This window comes from Triticum urartu, chromosome 1 (assembly GCF_003073215.2).
Source record: "Triticum urartu cultivar G1812 chromosome 1, Tu2.1, whole genome shotgun sequence".
NCBI lineage: Eukaryota > Viridiplantae > Streptophyta > Magnoliopsida > Poales > Poaceae > Triticum > Triticum urartu.
This window is the reverse complement of record NC_053022.1, coordinates 362987621-363010780: the sequence shown is the minus strand read 5'-3', so window position 1 is coordinate 363010780 and position 23160 is coordinate 362987621. Positions and strand designations below refer to the sequence as shown.

Sequence of the window (23160 nt, the reverse complement as noted above, 5' to 3'; positions counted from 1 at the left end):
TCAATAACCAATAGCGGAACCTGGATGTCCATATTGGCTACTACATATTCTATGAAGATCTTTATCGGTCGAACCGTTATGACGACATACGTAATTCCCTTTGTCCATCGGTATGTTACTTGCCCGAGATTTGATCGTCGGTATCTTCATACCTAGTTCAATCTCGTTACCGGTAAGTCTCTTTACCCATTCCATAATACATCACCTCGTGACTAACTCCTTAGTCGTTTGCTTGCAAGCTTATGATGTGTATTACCGAGAGGGCCTAGAGATACCTCTCCGATACTCGGAGTGACAAATCCTAATCTTGATCTATGCCAACTCAAGAAACACCTTCGGAGATACTTGTAGAGCATCTTTATAATCACCCAGTTATGTTGTGATGTTTGATAGCACACAAGGAATTCCTGCGATATCCGGGAGTTGCATAATCTCATAGTCGAAGGAATATGTATTTGACATGAAGAAAGCAATAGCAATAAAACTGAACGATCATTATGCTAAGCTAATGGATGGGTCTTGTCCATCACATCATTCTCCTAATGATGTGATCTCATTATCAAATGACAACTCATGTCCATGCACTGGTACGCGTCGGTGCTATACAAATGCTTTTTAACCCCTTTCCATGATGGCATTTGGAACCGTCACCAAGTGAGTGTGGGCGATAGGGGGGGTCCTTCCCACACGACCCAGAAATTGTCGTGGATAGGCCCTCCTAGGACTCTTGTGCGATCGGGCGAGGCATCGAAACCCAATCATTACCGTTCGTATGCACATCCCACACGGTGAATCTCAGAAAAACATTCCCCTTCGTATGTATATCACACATAATCAATCCAAGGAATATGTTTCCGTTCTTATGTACATTCCACACAGTCAATCCAAGGAAAACATTTCCGTTCTTATGTATATCACACACAGCCAATCCAAGGAATACGTTTCCGTTCTTATGTACATCCCACACAGTCAATCCAGGGAAAACGTTTCCGTTCGTATGTATGATACGTCTCCAACATATCTATAATTTTTTTTATTGTTCCATGTTGTTATATTATCAATCTTGGATGTTTTATAATCATTTTATATCATTTTTTGTACTAACCTATTGACATAGTGCCAAGTGCCAGTTGCTGTTTTTTCCATGTTTTTTACATCGCAGAAAATCAATATCAAACGGAGTCCAAATGCCATGAAACTTTACGGAGAATTTTTATGGGCCAGAAGGAACACAACGGGCCCTGGCTGTGCTTGGGGGGTGCCCCGAGGGGAGCACAACCCACCAGGGCGCGCTAGGAGGCTCGGGCGTGCCCTGGTGGGTTGTGCCCACCTAGGGTGCCCCCCGAACCGCCTCTTTGCTCTATAAATACCCCAATATTCCAGAAACCCTAGGCGAGTCGACGAAATATTGATCCAGCCACCGCAGAGTACAAAACTACCAGATCCAATCTAGACACCATCTCGGATGGGGTTCACCACCTCCATTGGTGCATCTCTGATGATGCGTGAGTAGTTCTTTGTAGACCTTCGGGTCCATAGTTAGTAGCTAGATGGCTTCCTCTCTCTCTCTCTCTCTCTCTTGATTCTCAATACAATGGTCTATTGGAGATCCATATGATGTAACTCTTTTTGTAGTGTGTTTGTTGGGATCGACGAACCTTGAGTTTATGATCAGATCTATCTTTTTATATCCATGAAAGTATTTGAATTTCTTTGATCTATTTTATTCATGATTGCTTATAGCCTCGTATTTCTTCTCCGATATTTGGGTTTTGTTTGGCCAACTTTATCTATTTATCTTGCAATGGGAAGAGGTGCTTTGTAGTGGGTTCGATCTTACGGTGCTTGATCCCAGTGACAAAAGGGGAACCGACACGTATGTATCGTTGCTAGTAAGGATAAAATGATGGGGTCTATCTCTACATAGATAGATCTTGTCTACATCATGTCATCATTCTTATTGCATTACTCCGTTTCTCCATGAACTTAATACACTAGATGCATGTTGGGTAGCGGTCAGTGTGTGGAATAATAGTAGTAGATGCAGGCAGGAGTCGGTCTACACGTGATGCCTATGTAATGATCATTGTCTGGATATCGTCATGAGTATTTGAAGTTCTATCAATTTCCCAACAGTAATTTGTTCACCCAAGGCTTTGCTATTTTTTTTGAGAGAAACCACTAGTGAAACCTACGGTCCCTGGGTCTCTTTCTCATATTACTTGCCTTTACGATCTACTTTTATTTGCTTTATTTTCAGATCTATTAATCCAAAAAGACAAAAATACTTTGCTGCACTTTATTTTATTTGTGATCTATTTATTCAATTTATTACAACTTTCTCCCGTCACGCTCCAATTTCTGGCACCGTTACCCAAAAGGGATTGACAACCCCTTTAACACGTCGGGTTGCGAGGATTTGTTATCTGTGTGCAGGGGCTGTTTACGTTGTGTTGCTTGGTTCTCCTACTGGTTCGATAACCTTGGTTTCATATCTGAGGGAAATACCTACCGTCGCTGTGCTGCATCATCCCTTCCTCTTTGGGGAAATACCGACGTAGCTTCAAGTGACATCAATGTACATCTCACACAGTTTTATATGTAGGCTCGTATGTGAAAGGTGTAACTATCACACACGCTCTGTCTTGGTTAACTGTTTGCTTTTATCAACTACATCACACACAATTTGATGAAGAAAATTGTGTGGCATTGGGCTATCCATCACAACGCTTTTACTGCTAGAACCGTTTGCAAAGTTCCATGAAACATTTAGCAAGTTTATTAGTTTACTATTAATAATTCCAGTATTACGCAAATTCACATTTCATATTGAACAGTTGTTTGCCAATTTCATATGAGGCATATAAATATATTATAAAATCACAGTACGATAGCTACATGAAAACAGCACAGTACACCATATAGCTAGTTCAACTTCATAAGAACAATATTAGAATAATATATTCATTTCCCTAATCGAGATCATCCAGGATCGTCTTATCCACCTCTTCTTTTAGTTCAGTAAGAACCTGTTTTGCACTGGCCAACTGGAAAAGTGCCTCCTCCTTCGCCAACACCATCTTAGCAAAGTCTGATTTACAAAATCTGAGTTCATTCTCCACCTTCCTCTTTTTATCCTGCATCTTCAAATATTCTTAAGCGTTGACAACACTTTCTCTGTTCTCTTCCTCATACATGCTCCAAAGCTTCGCTAGGCACATCTTCAAAGACTGTGGCCACTCTTGATCAACCCACTCCAAGTAAGAACACTTCCGTTCATCCTATAATATTTAAAACTAGAGCAGTAAAAATTGTAGGGGAAATGGGTTTATAGCAACATAGAAAATCACCAATTCTTATTTTGAAAAACTGAAGAAACATGTTAATTATGACATATCTTCTCAAAAAGATCAATGTGCAAATGAATTAATTGCTACTGAGACAACAACCAAATTCTGGAACATCATAAGCTATAATTAACTACAACAACGCTACAAGTTCTTACTCATGTACAATAAATAACAAATTGAATATTTTATGAGGAAGGTAAATATAACTGCAACAGCATAGCGACAGTGTTTGGATGACAGTAAATTGATACTAACAGGTGTGTACATGCACAAATTTAGTAACATAGAACTAATAGCACTAAGGTTGTCCACTATGTATGCCAAAACTGGTATAAAGACAACTGTTGCTACATCTCGCACCGTGCCCTGCACTGGCGAGCCGATGTAGCGGAAAAAAATTAGGGACCGGACTCTGGAGCACGTAGTTGCTCCGATGCCCAGTTCCTTCGTGCCATAAAGATTTACTATCTTACTGCTTGGCTGCTCCGATGTGTAGACCAAAGTTGGCTGCACAAACTGCTGAAGCAGTGCCAAATAATTTTCTAATGGCACTGTTGATGAGATGGCAACAATTTAAGATACTAGGTACAAACCGTGACACTGTCTTAGGATGCATTTGGTTGAAGGTGTGGTATGAATGGGTTGGGACCGTGACAGTGTCTGAATCACATCTAACAAATGATTTGTAATAACAAAAGAGGGTCTAACCTTCTCTGCATATGCCAAAAACTTCCTTCCACTGTCCACAGATTCAAATGCAACTAGCTTCACGTAGGGAGATTGATGGTGACAACAAGCAGATAGATCTTCAGCCACCCCGCTCCATTCGTTGCCACTGATGGTCCTAGGGAGCTACAAGAGGAAGAAATGACTCAAATCGACTGCTAGGTAAAAATCCTTCATTCCAAGTCATAGCCCGAGAGAGAGAAGAGAGGCATACCCAGATGGTGAAGGAGTCGTCGCCGGAGGAGGAACCGCTGGAGAGGTCTTTGAAGAAGACCATGGCGACCCTGGCGGTAGGATGCGAGACGGCGAGAGCGAGGAAGTGGCTATAGCTTAGGAAGGAATGAAGGAAGGAGGAAACAGGGAAAATATGACTTGTGGTCGGGGAGAAAAGGGGGTGGGGAGGGGGGCGGGGGTAGATATTTTGGCGGCAGGCCAAAATTTTGGAAATGTGGAGGGAAACTTTGCGCGTGGTGCCGTCGGACCATTCACTTTGAACGATTGTGTGCATCGCAAACGATTCTTCTACTTTACGCGCATGGGATGAATTTGATAATTCAAATTTTGGTGGAAATTTCCCCGAGTACATCATTGCATAATTTAACATCGCTTGCTAATTTGGGCACACAAAAGAGCGTACAGCAGACAGACCACACTTACTGAATCAAGCAATTTTAGTAATTAAACAGAGTCAGTTGACCTAAACATTGCTCTAACAAAATACCAACATTAAAAACAAAGCCTAAGTACACATAATTTTAACAAATCCTTCGCCGCGCCGGCCTATGCATCGCTGGTGTGAGATGAGACGTCGATGACTTGTCCGGCGACATGCCGCCATTGGTGGACTCCGCGTCCCCCTGCTGAAGTCGACCACGTCCTCATCCTCGTCCTCGGCGCCGCCCTCAAGGTTGTAGTACTCGTAGTAGTGGATGCGCCAGAGCTCGCGTTGGTACTCCACCGTCGATTCCTCGACGGACAGACTCTTCTCTACCTCGACCTCGGCCACGCGTAACTCCTCCTCCCGACTCTCCTCGATCTCCACCGCCTCCTGCAGCTCCAGCTCCCGCTCGGCAACCTCATGAGGAAGCAGGTGCTCCATGGTCACCGCCTCCTTTTCGGACGTGGGTTGCATGCTGGAGTCCGATGTGGCCTGAAATATCTTAGCATGTGCATCCTCGATCTTAGCGTGGATGGCCTCGACCCGGGCCAGGGCGACATCGGTGGCACAGACGGCAGCTCGAGCGCTCTCGGCGTTTGCAGCCGCCGTCGCAGCAGCAGCTGCGGCCGTCTCAGCTGCGCTATCGGCTGTCGTAGACGCCCTCTCAGCGGAAGCGACCGCGCTCAATGCGGATGCGGCGGCACTCTCGGCTTAGGCGGCCGCGCTCTCGATAAGTACCTGGTACCTCCCGAAACACTTCCGGTGTCCGAATACCCTCGTCCTATATATCAATCTTTACCTCTCAACCATTTCGAGACTCCTCGTCATGCCCGTGATCTCATCCGGGACTCCAAACAACATTCGTTCACCAAATCACATAACTCATGTAATATTATATCATCATCGAACGTTAAGCGTGTGGACCCTACGGGTTCGAGAACTATGTAGACATGACCGAGACACCTCCCCGGTCAATAACCAATAGCGGAACCTGGATGTCCATATTGGCTCCTACATATTCTACAAAGATCTTTATCGGTCGAACCGTTATGACGACATACGTAATTCCCTTTGTCCATCGGTATGTTACTTGCCCGAGATTCGATCGTCGGTATCTTCATACCTAGTTCAATCTCGTTACCGGTAAGTCTCTTTACTCGTTCCATAATACATCACCTCGTGACTAACTCCTTAGTCGTTTGCTTGCAAGCTTATGATGTGTATTACCGAGAGGGCCCAGAGATACCTCTTCGATACTCGGAGTGACAAATCCTAATATTGATCTATGCCAACTCAACAAACACCTTCGGAGATACCTGTGGAGCATCTTTATAATCACCCAGTTACGTTGTGACGTTTGATAGCACACAAGGGATTCCTCCGGTATCCGGGAGTTGCATAATCTCATAGTCGAAGGAATATGTATTTGACATGAAGAAAGCAATAGCAATAAAACTGAACGATCATTATGCTAAGCTAACGGATGGGTCTTGTCCATCACATCATTCTCCTAATGATGTGATCTCGTTATCAAATGAAAATTCATGTCCTTGGTTAGGAAACCTTAACCATCTTTGATCAACGAGCTAGTCTAGTAGAGGCTCACTAGGGACACGGTGATTGTTTATGTATTCACACATGTATCAAGGTTTCCGATCAATACAATTCTAGCATGAATAATAAACCTTTATCATGAATTAGGAAATATAAAATAACAATTTTATTATTTCCTCTAGGGCATATTTCCTTCAGAAAGTAGTCGTGGGAAATTACATTCACCAATGCCCAATTTCTCAACATGCAAAGCACAACAACTCCAGTCCAGCTAAATTACTCCAACCACTTCCTCCACCAGAGCGTCCATGGCCAGAACTGACGATGGTTTTCATTGAGGGCTTACCATCTTGTGAATGTGCAAATTACATCCTGGTGATCATGGATCATTTAACAAACTACGCACATCTCTTTCCCTTGCATCATTCTTACACGGTTAAGTCTGTTGCCAAGGTATTCATCGACAGTGTGGTCAAACTTCATGGCATACCTCAGACCATAATTTCTGATCGATACAAGATCTTCACAAGTAAGTTTTGGCACAACTTTTTTCAATCCATGGGCACTCAATTGCACTATATCGCTTCATATTGTCTGCAGATAGATGGGAAGAGCGAGAGGTGAATACCTAGAGGTGAATACCTAGAGCAATACCATCGTTCTGAAATTCAAGGCAATCTGCGTCATTGGCGTCGCTAGTTAGGCATGGCCGGATTCTGGTACAACTCCATTTTTTACACGTTGTTGGGTTGTTCTCCCCAACACTCTATCACATTGTCCCAATTTCAATGGAATGCCAAGTTTGACTATTTTTGGATGATTCCCCTACCACCAGTGTTGTTCTAGACTATCAGCCCAAACAGAGTTGCTATGTGCTCAGTTAATTCGTGCCAAGCAGTGCATGAAAAATTATGCAAACAAGAAGCGTACTAAAAGATAATCCATCATCGGCGACCAAGTCATGTGGAAGCTCCAACCGTATGCGCAACAAACATTGGTGAACCAGCAGTAAACTGAAGTTATCCTACAAATATTTCGGGCGATACACGGTGCTAGAGCGCATTGGTGACCTGCCATACAAACTTCAACTTCCAACCTCTGCCCAGGTGCATCTAGTCTTTCATGTTTCTCATTTGAAGCCTTTCACTCCCAATTACACTCATGTGTTTGGTGGCTTCCATCGTTGGTCATTCTTGATTGGCGGCTCGTGCGCAAGGGCAATGTTGCAACCCCACAAGTGCTTATCCAGCAGGCTCATGTGCTGCAGTACACGGCATGGGAAGATTATTATGTGCTTAAGCAGCGATTTCTGGCGGCTCTCTGGAAGAAGATGAGCAAGCTCATGAGGGAGGGGGGGGGGGGGTTAATGCCTTCTTCCGGTATGGTGGATAATGAGTCGTCGGACCCCACCTCTATTTTGAGTGGGCCGACGAAGGAAAGGGGACCATCGGGCAGGAAGAAGACGAGATAGAATGAGTAGTGTGAGATGGCTCTACAAGTTATAGAATGGTGATGTGGTCTACTTGTAAGTAAGGGAATTAGAATGTGTGGTGTAGTTGTTAGTTGCGAGGGATATGTTGCTTATGAAATTTGTGAACATTCTCACCTATTTTCTCTCTAAGAAATCTCTCCCCGTTCGTTTGTTCCTCATCCCAAATTCCTCGAATTATTAGTGACTTCCGATTCTTTCAATCAGGACACCACATTGTCCTAGCTTCATGTTGTCACTGTCTTTTCCTCTTCCTCCTGCCGCCCTCCGGTATGGTACCGCCCACAACCATCCCTCTAAACTCGAGTTCTTTTCGAACCCCCCACCCCATACTGCACCCGAAACAATGAATCATCGACACCCCTCCACCAGCAATGTTGCTGCCACCTTGTTCCGGGTCGCTCCGGGTTCAACCACGCCGGCGACCCCGCGCCTTGTGCTTGCACTGCGGCACCCCATCTCTTCCTCAGGGTTGCGCTTGAAATTTGACTGGCGTGAGTTGCAAATTCAGGCAACTTACCAATACCAAACGCGTAAATCTAAACTCTCAGTCAACAAAGGGGTCTTTCGAATATCCTCGGTCGGTACAAACTTGAAGCGTCTGGAGGGAGATCATGGAGTCATGAGGGGAAATGCTACCGGCTTAGACAGTGTCATGTGCCAAACCTGTAACAGTTATGCTCTTCAGGCAATCATTCAACCGCAGTGCAAGCGTAGATAATTATGCAAGGACTCCACAATTCTACACAGCCCATAAGATGAGCAGGAATGTACTCAGGCCGATGTACATCCAAACCAATATTTTCTGTACAAACAGGATATAGGTATGTTTATTTGCTTTAGCTACAACAAGGACCCTTCCCAACAACCAGCAACACACATTCAAACGAACGACCGCGTTTGCTGCCTGTTTCAACTGACGTTATATACAACAAACATGGGCCCAAAAATGCACTACTTATCACAGGTATGCCAAACCAAACGAGTTCCTTCAATCGCATTCGCAGGACTCTTCAGTGAAACGTCTTCCCGCAGATCTTCTAGCTCCTATACCGCTCAGATCAGCGCAAACTACCGATTACATACATATATATGGGATGGATGTGACTTCTCCGAGTTTAATATGCTCTTCATTCATGGACCTCTTGCGCTCTTTTGCCTCTTCTCTTCAAGTTGTGAGGCCTCGTTCAACATGTCGGTGGCGTCACTCTGCATATCTAGTTTGGACAGGGCGACCGCCTGCATGTAGAAAGCTGTGGGCCAATCGGGATACACACACTGCGCTTGCATTGCGTCCCGGAGGGCAGCATCAGGCTGGTCACACATCAGGTGGCACAAGCTCCGTCTGGCGTAAACCGTTGGCGACACCATTGTCCCGACATCAACAAACTGTGAAACAATAACAGGCAAAGGATGGATCAGAAAATTTTACAGCGACTTGGAGAACGTCCTATAGATCCAGATAAGGCACTACCTGAGTATAACAATCTATGGCTGCTTTGAAGTCCTTGTCTCGGAAAGCAAAGTCGCCCTGTTTCCGGGCGTCCAACATATCCCTCATCTGCTGTGTCCATTCTTGGAACGATAACTGCAATGTGGAGACCGGTGAAGATACAACACTGCAGAAAGGACATGCTGGAAACAGAACACGATGCTCTTTACCTCATTACTCCCTTCATCATCTCTGTAATGCATCGAGACTAGAATCTGATGTATGGCAGTTAGGTCCATCCTTGAACAGGCTTCTCCCATGGGAGAAAGAGGGTGCTGTGGCTGTGGAGTAGGGCTAGGTGGTGCCTTTGACGGTTCATCAGGTTTCGGAACTCCAAGCATCACATAGGATGGCACCTGCTTTGTATTTTGCAATGAGAAATCATCAGATATACATGTCATGCTACTCATCTATCGAAATTATGTCATTCCTAACACAGAAGTAACAAAGCAAAATGTTACGTACAAAACTAGGCCTAAATAAATACTCCCTCCTTCCCATAATATAAGATGTTATTACAACCAATATGTGTATATCGGTTGTAATAACATCTTATATTATGAGACGGAGGGAGTAACAAACATAACATGCTGAACACAATTTGGAACATACAGCCTTTGCACAGTGATGGAAGACATACATTATATACTCTATGCCAAAGTGGGCATATGCCCTTTTTTTGGCGGGAGATATGACCATATGTTGAGTACTGAGTACTGTTATTCAATATATTTAATAACATTCATCACCACTAAATGGTTGGTCACTACTCCCTCTCCATTCAGTTATATAGGGTGTATTTTGATTAGTTAACACAAGGCTTGAACCAACAATTACTCCCTCCGTCCGGAAATACTTGTCATCAAAATGGATAAAAGGGGATGTATCTAGACGTATTTTAGATACATCTCTTTTTATCCATTTTGATGACAAGTATTTTCGGACGGAGGGAGTACTTCATTAACATACAAATCCACTGACATCAACTTTGTGTCACATAAACTACATGCTGATGGAGTAATTGTTGGTCAAATCCTTGTCTTAACCAATCAAAATTTGTCCTATATATCTGGAAGGAGGGAGTATGTTACTGCCACAGTTACCCACATTTCGACCAAAGGGCCTGAAAGGGCCCAGTGAAAATACTTCTGAACAGCATGCACGAGAAACTCTCAAGTACATGACTGAAATGTCAGGAATCATCATGTGAATGCGGAAGTTACACTAACATATCAATAGCGTAAATGATACGAAAAGGGGGCTCTGTAGTCCAATGCTAAAACATCTTAATTCATAGTCAAAAACTAGAAGAAACATAAGAAGAGTAGATGTTATTACCTCTGATTTGGTTTGCAGTGGCTCGAGAATGGAAACCAACTTCTTTATATCAGGCCGGTCTCTTGGTTCATACTGCAAACATTGAGAAGCAAGATTCACCAAAGTAGTAGCCTCCTCCGTTGAGTAGTTCCCCTCCAAATGTGAATCCATTAGTGCTTGGATGTTTCTGCTTCTTATCATATCAAGTGCCTGAGTGCAATGAAGCATATACCCATCATTACCAGTGTGCATACTAATGTACATTGTCTTCCTAACTGGTGATAGGCTTTGGTAAATAATTGTACAGGCCGTAGTTTCTACACACAACAAGTTGAGTAGGTCGCATGGAATTCCAACAATATTTAATGGGTTGATCAAGTTTTTCAGATATGGGTGTTCAAAACGACCAAAAAATTATCGGACATAAGAAGGAAATTCTATTGGTGCAACCCAAAAATTGCATGAGGACAATGAAATCCCCCGAAAGGTTTGTGCTACTGGTGCCTACCTCAGCTGCTAGTTGGACTAATGCAACGCTCAGGAGCACATGGCCTTTGGGTGCAGACGTTTTGAGACTGTCGCACAGGGATTATTCAACCAATTTGGCCGGCGAACCAGTAGTAGATTATGTGTTTGACTCATGTAATCTCATTTTTGACCGATCATGGTCGTGCTCCATCTTTTTTCCTTTGTTTTCATGACTGTTTTGTACATTGGATAATTTATTAATAAAATGGCTGTGTGCATCATGATGATGCATCATGATGGTGCAGAGGCCGGGGCTATCCCCTTTTGGAGAAAAAAGGTCCAAATGGGCATAGGGTGAGGGTGAGGGTGAGGTGAACACCAACCAGTAAACTCTGTACTGACACTGAGTGTCGTCACACCGATCATGTCTGCCACGAGCGAGGCAAGTGACACGGATGACGCAAGCGACAGCATATAGCATTGAGCGGCCAACACAAGGAGCGACTCTATGCTTGAAGGGGGAGATATGGCCACAACATATAGGTGGTGTGATATTGCAAAGTGGCTATTAGAGCATTTTACAAGGGTAAGCTACTAAGCTGACACTGCCTGTTGGGCCAATCATACAGCACACGAATGGCTTCTACATCCTCTTGGTCAGAGCATAGATGTCAGCCTGGATGTGTAATGACCATGTGTATTGGCTAAACAATACTACTATTACTTCAAATAATAGTATACATTATATGTAAGAATTTCTTGGCAGAAAACCTGTGTGGATCCGCGCAAACTTGTACAGCTAAATATGAAATTCAACATGAATGTTTTCGTTATAGTTCAATCTACATGGGTGTTCAACTGGTATTTGTGCTGAGAAATGTTAAGCTTCATGCACTAGCCAACGCAACCAAAAGTCCGAACTGATGGAAATGCTAGGCAAGCAACATATACACTTCAAAAACCCCTCTCACATGTGACGCGGGAAGTCAGCGCGTGAATAGACTCAGAGGTATGGTTCAAGAAGACACAGAGGGGGACAACAACAATTTTTGGATAAATTGCGAAAGCATGTTGAAGTGTATATGTGGATTACCTAGCCCTTTCCATTAGTTTGGACTTTTGGTTGCGTTGGCTAGTGCATGAAGCTTAGCAAGAAAAACCAAACAAGTATCTCTTTGGCATAATTTCTGTATTTCCTTAGCTGAATATGATGGAAGCTAAGAAAACATGCTTAACAAACTTACATGGGAAGGAGGTATGCGCTTTCCGCTGAGAAGATCGAGGAGTACAGTGCCAAAACTGAAAATGACACTTTCTGCTGTGACCCTGCCTGAAAGAAAGAAAAGACAAAAACTCAAATGCGCATCGGTGGTGCCTTTGTCAACATCAATAATGCAGAAAAGACTCCTCATGATTTCTATCTAATACATTTAACCAATATCTTAACAAAAGTACTATATTTGTCTTTCCACTTTGAGAAATTTTGTTATTCAGTGCCGACAGATTAAAGCTTCATCCCCTGACATCCCTATTGTTTGTGGAGTGGAGGATTGCAATAATAAAACTAAACTCCTAGAAGAAGAAATATTTCATTACTAAGTAAGAAAAGGATTAAATACCATTTCTCAGATATTCTGGAGGTGTGTACGCTAGATTTGTGCTATAACTTTTCCCATCCCTGCTGTTTTTCATCAGACCAAAGCATGAGAGGCGTGGATCACCATTCTGCAACCAGAAAGGTTATTAGATGCTTTGCTTACATGCATGGTAATTGGTACAAATGACATGTTCAACTGTTGGATGCAATCAACATCTAATAAAACCTACTTGGTGAAGTTGTAAACAAATTGAATGCATGACATCTTCCAAATGCCAATGTAAGTTCTGCTAAACAATTTTCCTAGTAATCGAATTATCCTTGTAGTTTATGCGCGCATAAACAGTGCATAAAAAGACAGCTAGCTGCTAACATTTCAGTTTCTTGTTAACAGAAAAAAAAAAACTTGACTTTTTTTAGGTAAAACGAAATCTAAACTTGGAAACCTCTAAATATCGTCACCATGGCCATCAGCACAAGACATTAATCATTGGTTTGACAAAGTCTATACACTTAAATAGACTTGTCTTGCTGATCATTTACCTCATCAAAGAGGACTCTGTATGCATTTAGGTCATGATATAAAGAGCGTTCCTCATTGCTGCAATATCCCAATGCTTCGGCAATGTAGTATGCAACTCTCAGACGCATAGCCCATTCAATAGTCTGGTTTTCCCCTGCACAAGGGCAAAAGTATGGCGAAGAGCATATTAATTTGATAGTTGTTTGCAAGACCAGTTCATACCCATTGTGCACAGATGATAAGTGCCATCACTTGTCGGTATTTAAGTCAAAATGACCAAATTAGCAATCACAAGCAGTATGTGTGCAATATTTCCCTTTTATACAAGGTGATAATCAAAATAACAAGTGAGCATGGAAGCTGGAGACCCGAGGGAAGGTCAATCAAGCATTAACTATCAATAGCTTAAGTTCGACATCAAAATGCTGCAAACAACTGCACTGAGTAGAAGCCTTGTGCAGAAACAATAACTTCCCTTTGGTGATAAATGTCATCACTAGTAAGTCTTTAACTCAAGAATGACCGAAGTAGCAATCACAAACAGGATGTGTGTAATCCTGAGATAAATTAGACTCAATTGCATCCAGGATGCTAATCGAAATAACTTGTATATCAATTGCTTAAGTTTGACATCAAAAATTCAAAATGCTGCAAACACTGCACTGAGAGTAGAAGCCTTGTGCAGACACTTGCTTACCGCATCCCATAATTCAGCAACATCCACTAAAGCAAAGGATTTCCAAGTTCTGTAGAATCAACAAACGGTCCGGGCAACTACTAACTAAAGACAGTCTGCGGCGAGGGGGGTTACTTGGGGGACTCACAGTGGAACAGGTGCTTGGCGAGGGTATCGTTGGACATGAACTCCGCGACAAGCAGCCGCTCGTCGCCGTCGCAGCAGTAGCCGATGAGGTTTGCCAGCCTCCGGTGCCGCAGCTTGCCCACCCCCTTCGCCTCCTCCTGGAAACCAGACAAACAATTCGTCAAAACCATATGCCCCCAAAACTCCCAATTCAGCCATACACCAAACCACGAGTTCCTCGCGGCTTCTCCCTCCTACCGCGAACTGCTTGGGGTCGGGCCAGGCATGCTTGGCGAACTTCTTGACGGCGATGGCGCGAGGGGCGGCGCCCCGCAGCCGGCCCCTGTAGACGAGGTTGGGAGCCTTCTCGCCGCTCTCCGACACGATGTTCCCCGCCGCGAAGCCGTCCGTGGCCGCGCGGAGCTCCGCCAGCGAGAACTCCGCGAGCGCCGGGACCTCCTGCTCCTCCTCCCCGCGCGCCGCGGTCGGCGGCGGCGGGGCGGCCTTCTGCGCCTTGAGGGTGAAGGAGGGGCGGTGCGGCGGCGGGGGAGATGGAGCGGGCCGCCGGGGCGCCGGCGGCTTCTCCGCGTGGACCCACGACCGCAGCGAGGAGCCGCAGCAGCCCATGAAGGAAGCGTGGGGAGAAAAGTCCGTCGGCGTCCGCTGGCCGGACCTTTTGCGTGCGCGGCTGTGCGCTCGTGTGCGTGGGGGCGAGGGGACGGAGACGGTTGTTGTAACTTGCTTGCGGCTTCTCTGGGTTTCGGTCCCGTGTTGCTCCCTCCTCGTGCTCTTTGGGTTACGATGACTGTAGTAGTCTGGAACGCGGACATTTCGGGACTAGGATCCGTCGGCTGCGTCCATTTCTTCCTTGCCAGATGACGCACATGTGTACACACACTTGTTATAATACGACCACCCAAGCGTGACAGATCATGCACAAATGTTGACGGAGACAAGAAACTAGCCCGCGACTCTCAATTTGTCGATGAAGCTTTATACAAACATGATGAGCATACACCCGCTGATTGCATAACTAATATGCCCACCACAAAAACAATAACACAGACACACACAAAATAAGATCAGTTAATAGCAAAGTCATACGACATCGAAGCTATGCCTTGATGAAGTAGTAGAAAGAAAAAGGAACTCTCAGTCGATAAAAAAAAGATCAACAACCTATAGCAGTGATCGTATCTGCACCAACCATCTATTGACATTACAAGTAGAACGAGAAATATTCTCCAACAAGAATGCCTTTAGGAATGGAACGACGCTTAAGCACCACTGTGGACAGACCTAGCCGCCGAAGGCCAGGTCATTGATTTTCACCCTCGGGTCTTCACCTCGGAGCTCGAGACCGGTACTTAAGAAGCACCACCACATCAAAGTCATCGTCTCCACCACTTTTCGTGATCCCAATAGCTACATGCATAGCACAATCTTGACCTGAGATGTTGTGCAAGTAAAGACCATGCTCACACAAGCAGGCATTCAAGCCGCAATAAAAGTTGGTCGCCCCCAAAGCCTCTGAACAACGAAGGTCATCGTCACACATAGCGACAAAGATTGAGGGAGGAAGGCCATCGACACCGCCAAAATCACAATTCAAGTCGCTCCGGCAATCTCGCGTCGTCCTCATCTATGGCGGCAGAATCAGTTGCAAAACATACTTGTCCTTGTGGGTATGAAGATCCAAGTTCTACCGTCTCGTCACAACAATCACCTGGTGGCACAGGACTCCGCTATCACTCGTGCGTCCCGAGCAGAGAACCGTCATATTAGGACGCAACAGCCTGACACTGTCGTCCATGTACTTGTAGTTGGGATCGTGGCCACCAACATATCACCACACTGGCTCGGGTAGACGATCAACCGTTGTCGATGCACAACCATGTTCCCTGCCTCAAGCCTCCATCCTTAGATCACACATTCAAAGCACCTCCAAAGCAATGCCACCAACCAATGTATGAGAGCCTGGCTTAATAGGAATAATAGACTATTCATATCAACAAAGAATTTCTTTTTTTTCAGGAGCCCATTCGAAGAGAACTCCAAAGTTAAGTGTGCTTGGCTTGAAGCAATTTGAGGATGGGTGACCGACTGGGAAGTTGATCCCAGGTGCGCACGAGTAAAGACAAAGTGTGCAGGAAAGACTAGTGTTGGTATGTGGGGCCAGTCTAGATCCCGCCAGGCGTAACGGCCAAGAATATGTGGTTGTGGGCGGGCCATTACAATTGGTATCAAAACAGACCCTCGTGGTTAGATGGACATGTGCGGGTCAGGTGCGCGACCATGTGGTGCATGGCGTATGTGGCCCGTTGTGGCACACGACATGGCACATGTGCCGAACTAGATGCAGATACGTGTGCCAAGAGGGAACGTTCCTAATGGGCGGATGAGCACGTCGATTCCTTTGAGTAGGGGTGTATGTGAGAGCCTGGTCTAATAGGAATGATAGACTACTCATATCAACATGGAATTCCTTCTTTTTCAAGAACTCCAAAGTTAAGTGTGCCTACCTTGCAGCAATTTGAGGATGGGTGACCGACTGGCGAGTTGGACCAGGTGCGCATGAGTGAGCACAAAGTGCGGAAAAGACTAGTGTTGGTATGTGAGGTCAGTCTAGATCCCGCCAGGCGTAATGACCGAGAATCGTTGGTTGTGGCTGGGGCGTTACCCACCGGATCAGGCCGATCCACTTTGCCTCAAAGCCTAGCGGGTTGTCCTGATCTAGGCCCAACACTGGACTGCCACAAACAGGGTCGTAACCACACCCGGAGCAGCAACCTGGAGAGGAGAAATACAATCGAAGGATATCTTGCGGGTTGACAACAGAAGGAGGCTGCTAGGAGAAGGGCGAAGCAGAGAGTTGGATGGGGGAGCTTGGCGCTGCCATTAATACCGACGACCTCCTCCGACGGGGTGGCGGAGAAGATCAACGGAGGTGACCTTTCGAGTAGCGGTGGAAGAGGCCTCCGGAGTCACCCTAGGAGCGACCCCGAAGGCAGTTTACCTAAATGGGTTTTTTAATGCATTGGAACACTATCACACTTTGATCTAAAATGAGTTTTAGGAAAAGGCCGCAGTTCGTTAATGTTTGCATTGAAAGTAAAGATACAGTTGATTATCTCTCATTAAAGATATATTTCCTAATGCGTTAAGATACAATTAGGTATGTCGCCTTCGGCTTAAATTTGGTCATACTTTCAGAAGGTGGACAAAAAATTTCTTTCTCGACACCATCCTACACAAGCAAGTATGTAGAAGTATGTAAATATGTGCAACAAAGAATGCTCACTATGTGAACTCCTTGATGTAATTCTTCACCATCCCATAAGCGTATGTAACTGAAAATAGAATAACCAGACATGTCCATGTAGATAATACATTAGCATTTACTTGGATGCTAGGAAAATCTCTACTATCTAAAACACACGTAGTGATCCTTTTCCTGCCAACAGGACTGTGTCCTTGATAACCCACAAGTAGAGGGGATCAGTTGTAGTCTTTTTTGATAAATAAGAGTGTCGAACCCAATGAGGAGCTAAAGGTAGAACAAATATTTCCTCAGTTCTATCGACCACCGATACAACTCTACGCACACTTAACGTTCGCTTTACCTAGAACAAGTGTGAAACTAGAAGTACTTTGTAGGTGTTGTAGGATAGGTTTGCAAGATAATGAAGAGCGCGTAAATAAAAATTAGGGGTTGTTTAGATAAATAAACAACTAAATTAGTTTTAGCGGAGAGATTTTTGTCACAAGAAAGTTATTTATCTCTAGGCAATCGATAACTAGACCGGTAATTATTATTGCAATTTTATATGAGGGAGAGGCATAAGCTAACATACTTTCTCTACTTGGATCATATGCACTTATGATTGGAACTCTAGAAAACATCTGTAACTACTAAAGATCATTAAGGTAAAACCCAACCATAGCATTATAAGGTATCAAGTCCTCTTTACTCCCATATGCAAACAACCTACTTACTCGGGTATGTGTTTCTATCACTCACACCACCCACCATAAGCAAATCATGAACATATTGCAAACCCTACAACAAGGATCCCTCACGCTTGCGCGATGCGGAGAGCACCATAGGACAGCACCAATAATAAAACATGCAACTCAAACCAATCACGATCATCAATCAACCCATAGGACAAAACAGATCTACTCAAACATCATAGGATAATCATATATCATTGGGAAATAATATATAGCATTGAGCACCATGTTTAAGTAGAGATTACAACGGGGATGAGATGTGTTACACTGCTGCATAGAGGGGGAGAGAGTTGGTGATGACGGCGGCGAATTTGTTGGTGTAGATCGCTGTCACGATGATGGCTCCGGCGGTGTTCCGGCGCCACCGGGAGAGAGGGGGAGAGAGCCCTGAAGGAAATATGCCCTAGAGGCAATAATAAAGTTATTATTTATTTCCTTATTTCATGATAAATGTTTATTATTCATGCTAGAATTGTATTAACCGGAAACATAATACATGTGTGAATACATAGACAAACATAGTGTCACTAGTATGCCTCTACTTGACTAGCTCGTTAATCAAAGATGGTTAAGTTTCCTAACCATAGACATGAATTGTCATTTGATTAACGGGATCACATCATTAGGAGAATGATGTGATTGACTTGACCTATTCCGTTAGCTTAGCACTTGATCGTTTAGTATGTTGCTATTGCTTTCTTCATGACATATACATGTTCCTATGACTATGAGATTATGAAACTCCCATTTACCGGAGGAACACTTTGTGTGCTACCAAACATCACAACCTAACTGGGTGATTATAAAGGTGCTCTACAAGTGTCTCCGAAGGTACTTGTTGAGTTGGCGTATTTCGAGATTAGGATTTGTTACTCCGATCGTCGGAGAGGTATCTCTAGGCCCACTCGGTAATACACATCACTATAAGCCTTGCAAGCATTGTAACTAATGAGTTAGTTGCGGGATGATGTATTACGGAACGAGTAAAGAGACTTGCCGGTAACGAGATTGAACTAGGTATTGAGATACCGACGATCGAATCTCGGGCAAGTAACATACCGATGACAAAGGGAACAACGTATGTTGTTATGCGGTTTGACCGATAAAGATCTTCGTAGAATATGTAGGAGCCAATATGAGCATTCAGGTTCCGCTATTGGTTATTGACCGGAGACGTGTCTCGGTCATGTCTACATAGTTCTCGAACCCGTAGGGTCCGCACGCTTAATGTTCGGTGACGATTTGTATTATGAGTTTATGTGTTTTGATGTACCGAAGGTAGTTCGGAGTCCCGGATGAGATCGGGAACATGACGAGGAGTATCAAAATGGTTGAGACGTAAAGATCGATATATTGGACGACTATATTCGGACATAGGAAAGGTTCTGAGTGATTCGGGTATTTTTCGGAGTACCGGAGAGTTACGGGAATTCGCCGGGGAGTATATGGGCCTTATTGGGCTTTAGGGGAAAGAGAGAGGAGAGGCTGCACGCCCCCCAATGCTTAGTCCGAATTGGACTAGGGGGAGGGGCAGCGCCCCCTCCTTCCTTCTCTTCTCTTTCCATTTCCTTCTCTCCTACTCCTACTACTTGGAAGGGCTCATAGTTATACTAGGAAAGGGGGAATCCTACTCCTGGTGGGAGTAGGACTCCCTTAGGGCGTGCCATAGAGAGGGCCGGCCTTCCCCCTCCTCCACTCCTTTATATACGGGGAGGGGGCACCCCTTGGAGACACAACAATTGATCATTGATCTCTTAGCCGTGTGCGGTGCCCCCTCCACCATAATCCACCTCGATCATATCGTAGCGGTGCTTAGGCGAAGCCTTGCGTCGGTAGCATCATCATCACCGTCACCATGTCATCATGCTGACGAAACTCTCCTGTGAAGCTTTGCTGGATTAGAGCTCGCGGGACGTCATCGAGTTGAACGTGTGCAGAACTCGGAGGTGTCGTGCGTTCGGTACTTGGATCGGTCGGATCGTGAAGACGTACGATTACATCAACCGCGTTGTGCTAACGCTTCCGCATTCGGTCTACGATGGTACGTGGACACACTCTCCCCTCTCGTTGTTATGCATCACCACGATCATGTGTGTGCGTAGGGATTTTTTTTGAAATTACTACGTTCCCCAACAGTGGTATCAGAGCCAGTTTATGCGTAGATGGTATATGCACGAGTAGAACACAAGTGATTTGTGGGCGATACAAGTCATACTGCTTACCAGCATGTCATACTTTGATTCAGTGGTATTGTTGGATGAAGCGGCCCGGACCGACATTACGCGTACACTTACGCGAGACTGGTTCTACCGACGTGCTTTGCACATAGGTGGCTGGCGGGTGTCAGTTTCTCCAACTTTAGTTGAACCGAGTGTGACTACGCCCGGTCCTTGAGAAGGTTAAAACCGCACTAACTTGACGAACTATCGTTGTGGTTTTGATGCGTAGGTAAGAACGGTTCTTGCTCACCCCATAGCAGCCACGTAAAACTTGCAACAATAAAGTAGAGGACATCTAACTTGTTTTTGCAGGGCTTGTTGTGATGTGATATGGTCAAGACGTGATGTGATATAAGTTGTTGTGTGGGATGATCATGTTTTGTTGAAGTTATCGGCAACTGGCAGAAGCCTTATGGTTGTCTCTTTATTGCATAAGATGCAAGTGCCATGTAATTGCTTTACTTTATCGCTATGCGATAGCAATAGTTGCAAAAGCAATAGCTGGTGAGACGACCATGTGACGACACATTGATAAAAGATTAAGATGATGGAGATCATGGTGTCATCCCGGTAACAATCGAGATCATGACAATACTTTGGAGATGGAGATCAAAAGCACAAGATGATGATGGCCATATCATGTCACATATTTGGATTGCATGTGATGTTTATCTTTTATACATCTTATTTTTGCTTAGTTCGGCGGTAGCATTATAAGATGATCTCTCACTAAATTTCGAGGTAAAAGTGTTCTCCCTGAGTATGCACCATTGCCAAAGTTCGTCGTGTCGAGACACCACGTGATGATCGGGTGTGATAAGCTCAACATTCATCTACAACGGGTGTAAGGTAGTTTTGCGCACGCAGAAATACTCGGGTTAAACTTGACGAGCTTAGCATATGCAGATATGGCCTCGGAACACTGGAGACCAAAAGGTCGAGCGTGAATCATATAGTAGATATAATCAACATAGTGATGTTCACCATTGAAAACTACTCCATCTCATGTGATGATCGGACATGGTTTAGTTGATTTGGATCACGTGATCATTTAGATGACTAGAGGGATGTCTATCTAAGTGGGAGTTCTTAAGTAATATGATTAATTGAACTTTAATTTATCATGAACTTAGTCCTAATAGTATTTGCATAACTATGTTGTAGATCAATAGCTCGAGATGTTGCTCCCCGTTTATTTTGATATGTTCCTAGAGAAAAACTATGTTGAAAAATGTTAGTAGCGATGATGCAGACTAGCTCCGTAATCTGAGGTTTATCCTCATTGCTGCACCGAAGAATTATGACCTTGATGCACCGCTAGATGACAGACTGATTGCAGGAGCAAAAGCAGACGTTATGAACGTTTGGCAAGGTCGATATGATGACTACTTGATAGTTTAGTGCACCATGCTTTACAGCTTAGAATCGGGGCTTCAAAGACGTTTGCGAAATGCCACGGAGCATATGAGATGTTCCAAGAGTTGAAATTAATATTTTAGACTCATGCCCATGTCAAAAGGCTTAAGACCTTTGACAAGTACTTTGCCTACAAGATGGAGGAGAATAGCTCAACTAGTGAGCATGTGTTCAGAATGTCTGAGTACTACAATCACTTGAATCAAGTGGGAGTTAATCTTCCAGATAAGATAGTGATTGACAAAGTTCTCTAGTAACAATCACCAAGTTACTAGAACTTCGTGATGAACGGAAAACGGTTGCCAAGCTCTTCGTGATGTTGAAATCGACGAAGGTAGAGATCAAGAAAGAGCATCAAGTGTTGATGGTTAACAAGATCACTAGTTTCAAGAAAAGGGAAAAGGGGTAGAAGGGGAACTTCAAGAAGAACGGCAAGCAAGTTGCTGCTCAAGTGAAGAAACCCAAGTTTGGACCTAAGCCTGAGACTGAGTGCTTCTACTGCAAAGGGACTGGTCATTGGAAGAGGAACTGCCCCAAGTATTTGGCGGATAAGAAGGATGGCAAGGTGAACAAAGGTATATTGGATATACATGTTATTGATGTGTACTTTACTAGTGTTTATAGCAACCCCTCGGTATTTAATACTAGTTCAGTTGCTAAGAGTAGTAACTTGAAACGGGAGTTGCAGAATGAACAGAGACTAGTTAAGGGTGAAGTAACGATGCGTGTTGAAAGTAGTTCCAAGAATGATATGATCATCATCGCACACTCCCTATACTTTCGGGATTAGTATTGAACCTAAATAAGTGTTATTTGGTGTTTGCGTTGAGCATGAATATGATTCGATCATGTTTATTGCAATACGGTTATTCATTTAAGTTAGAGAATAATTGGTATTCTATTTACATGAATAAAACCTTCTATGGTTATACACCCAATGAAAATGGTTTGTTGAATCTCGATCGTAGTGATACACATATTCATAATATTGAAGCCGAAAGATGCAAAGTTAATAATGATAGTGCAACTTATTTGTGGCACTGCCGTTTAGGTCATATTGGTGTAAAGCGCATGAAGAAAATCCATGTTGATGGGCTTTTGGAATCACTTGATTATGAATCAGTTGATGCTTGCGAACCATGCCTCATGGGAAAAGATGACTAAGACTCCGTTCTCCAGAACAATGGAGCGAGCAACTGACTTATTGGATTTAATACATACTGATGTATGAGGTCCGGTTAGTGTTGAGGCTCGCGGCGGGTATCGTTATTTTCTGACCTTCATAGATGATTTGAGCAGATACGGGTATATCTACTTGAAGAAACATAAGTCTGAAACATTTGAAAAGTTCAAAGAATTTCAGAGTGAAGTGGAAAATCATCGTAACAAGAAAATAAAGTTTCTACGATCTGATCGCAGAGGCGAATATTTGAGTTACGAGTTTGGCCTTCAATTAAAACAATGTGGAATAGTTTCACAAACTCATGCCACCTGGAACACCACAGCGTAATGGTGTGTCCGAACGTCATAACCGT

The 23160-nt window shown here is 44.1% G+C and overlaps 1 protein-coding gene across 1 annotated transcript; it reads right to left on the bottom strand.

The window, feature by feature from the left end:
* Window positions 1–8562: 8562 nt before the first annotated feature.
* LOC125512536 (serine/threonine-protein kinase BSK1-2-like) lies at window positions 8563–14755 on the bottom strand. The gene is made up of 9 exons (XM_048677635.1): window positions 14235–14755; window positions 13999–14134; window positions 13195–13328; window positions 12674–12779; window positions 12299–12384; window positions 10608–10796; window positions 9440–9625; window positions 9252–9365; window positions 8563–9166 (listed from the first exon to the last, which is right to left on the bottom strand). The coding sequence occupies exons 1-9, from the start codon at window positions 14601–14603 to the stop codon at window positions 8912–8914; spliced, it is 1575 nt and encodes a 524-aa protein (XP_048533592.1). The 5' UTR covers window positions 14604–14755; the 3' UTR covers window positions 8563–8911.
* Between the last annotated feature and the right edge of the window lie 8405 nt (window positions 14756–23160).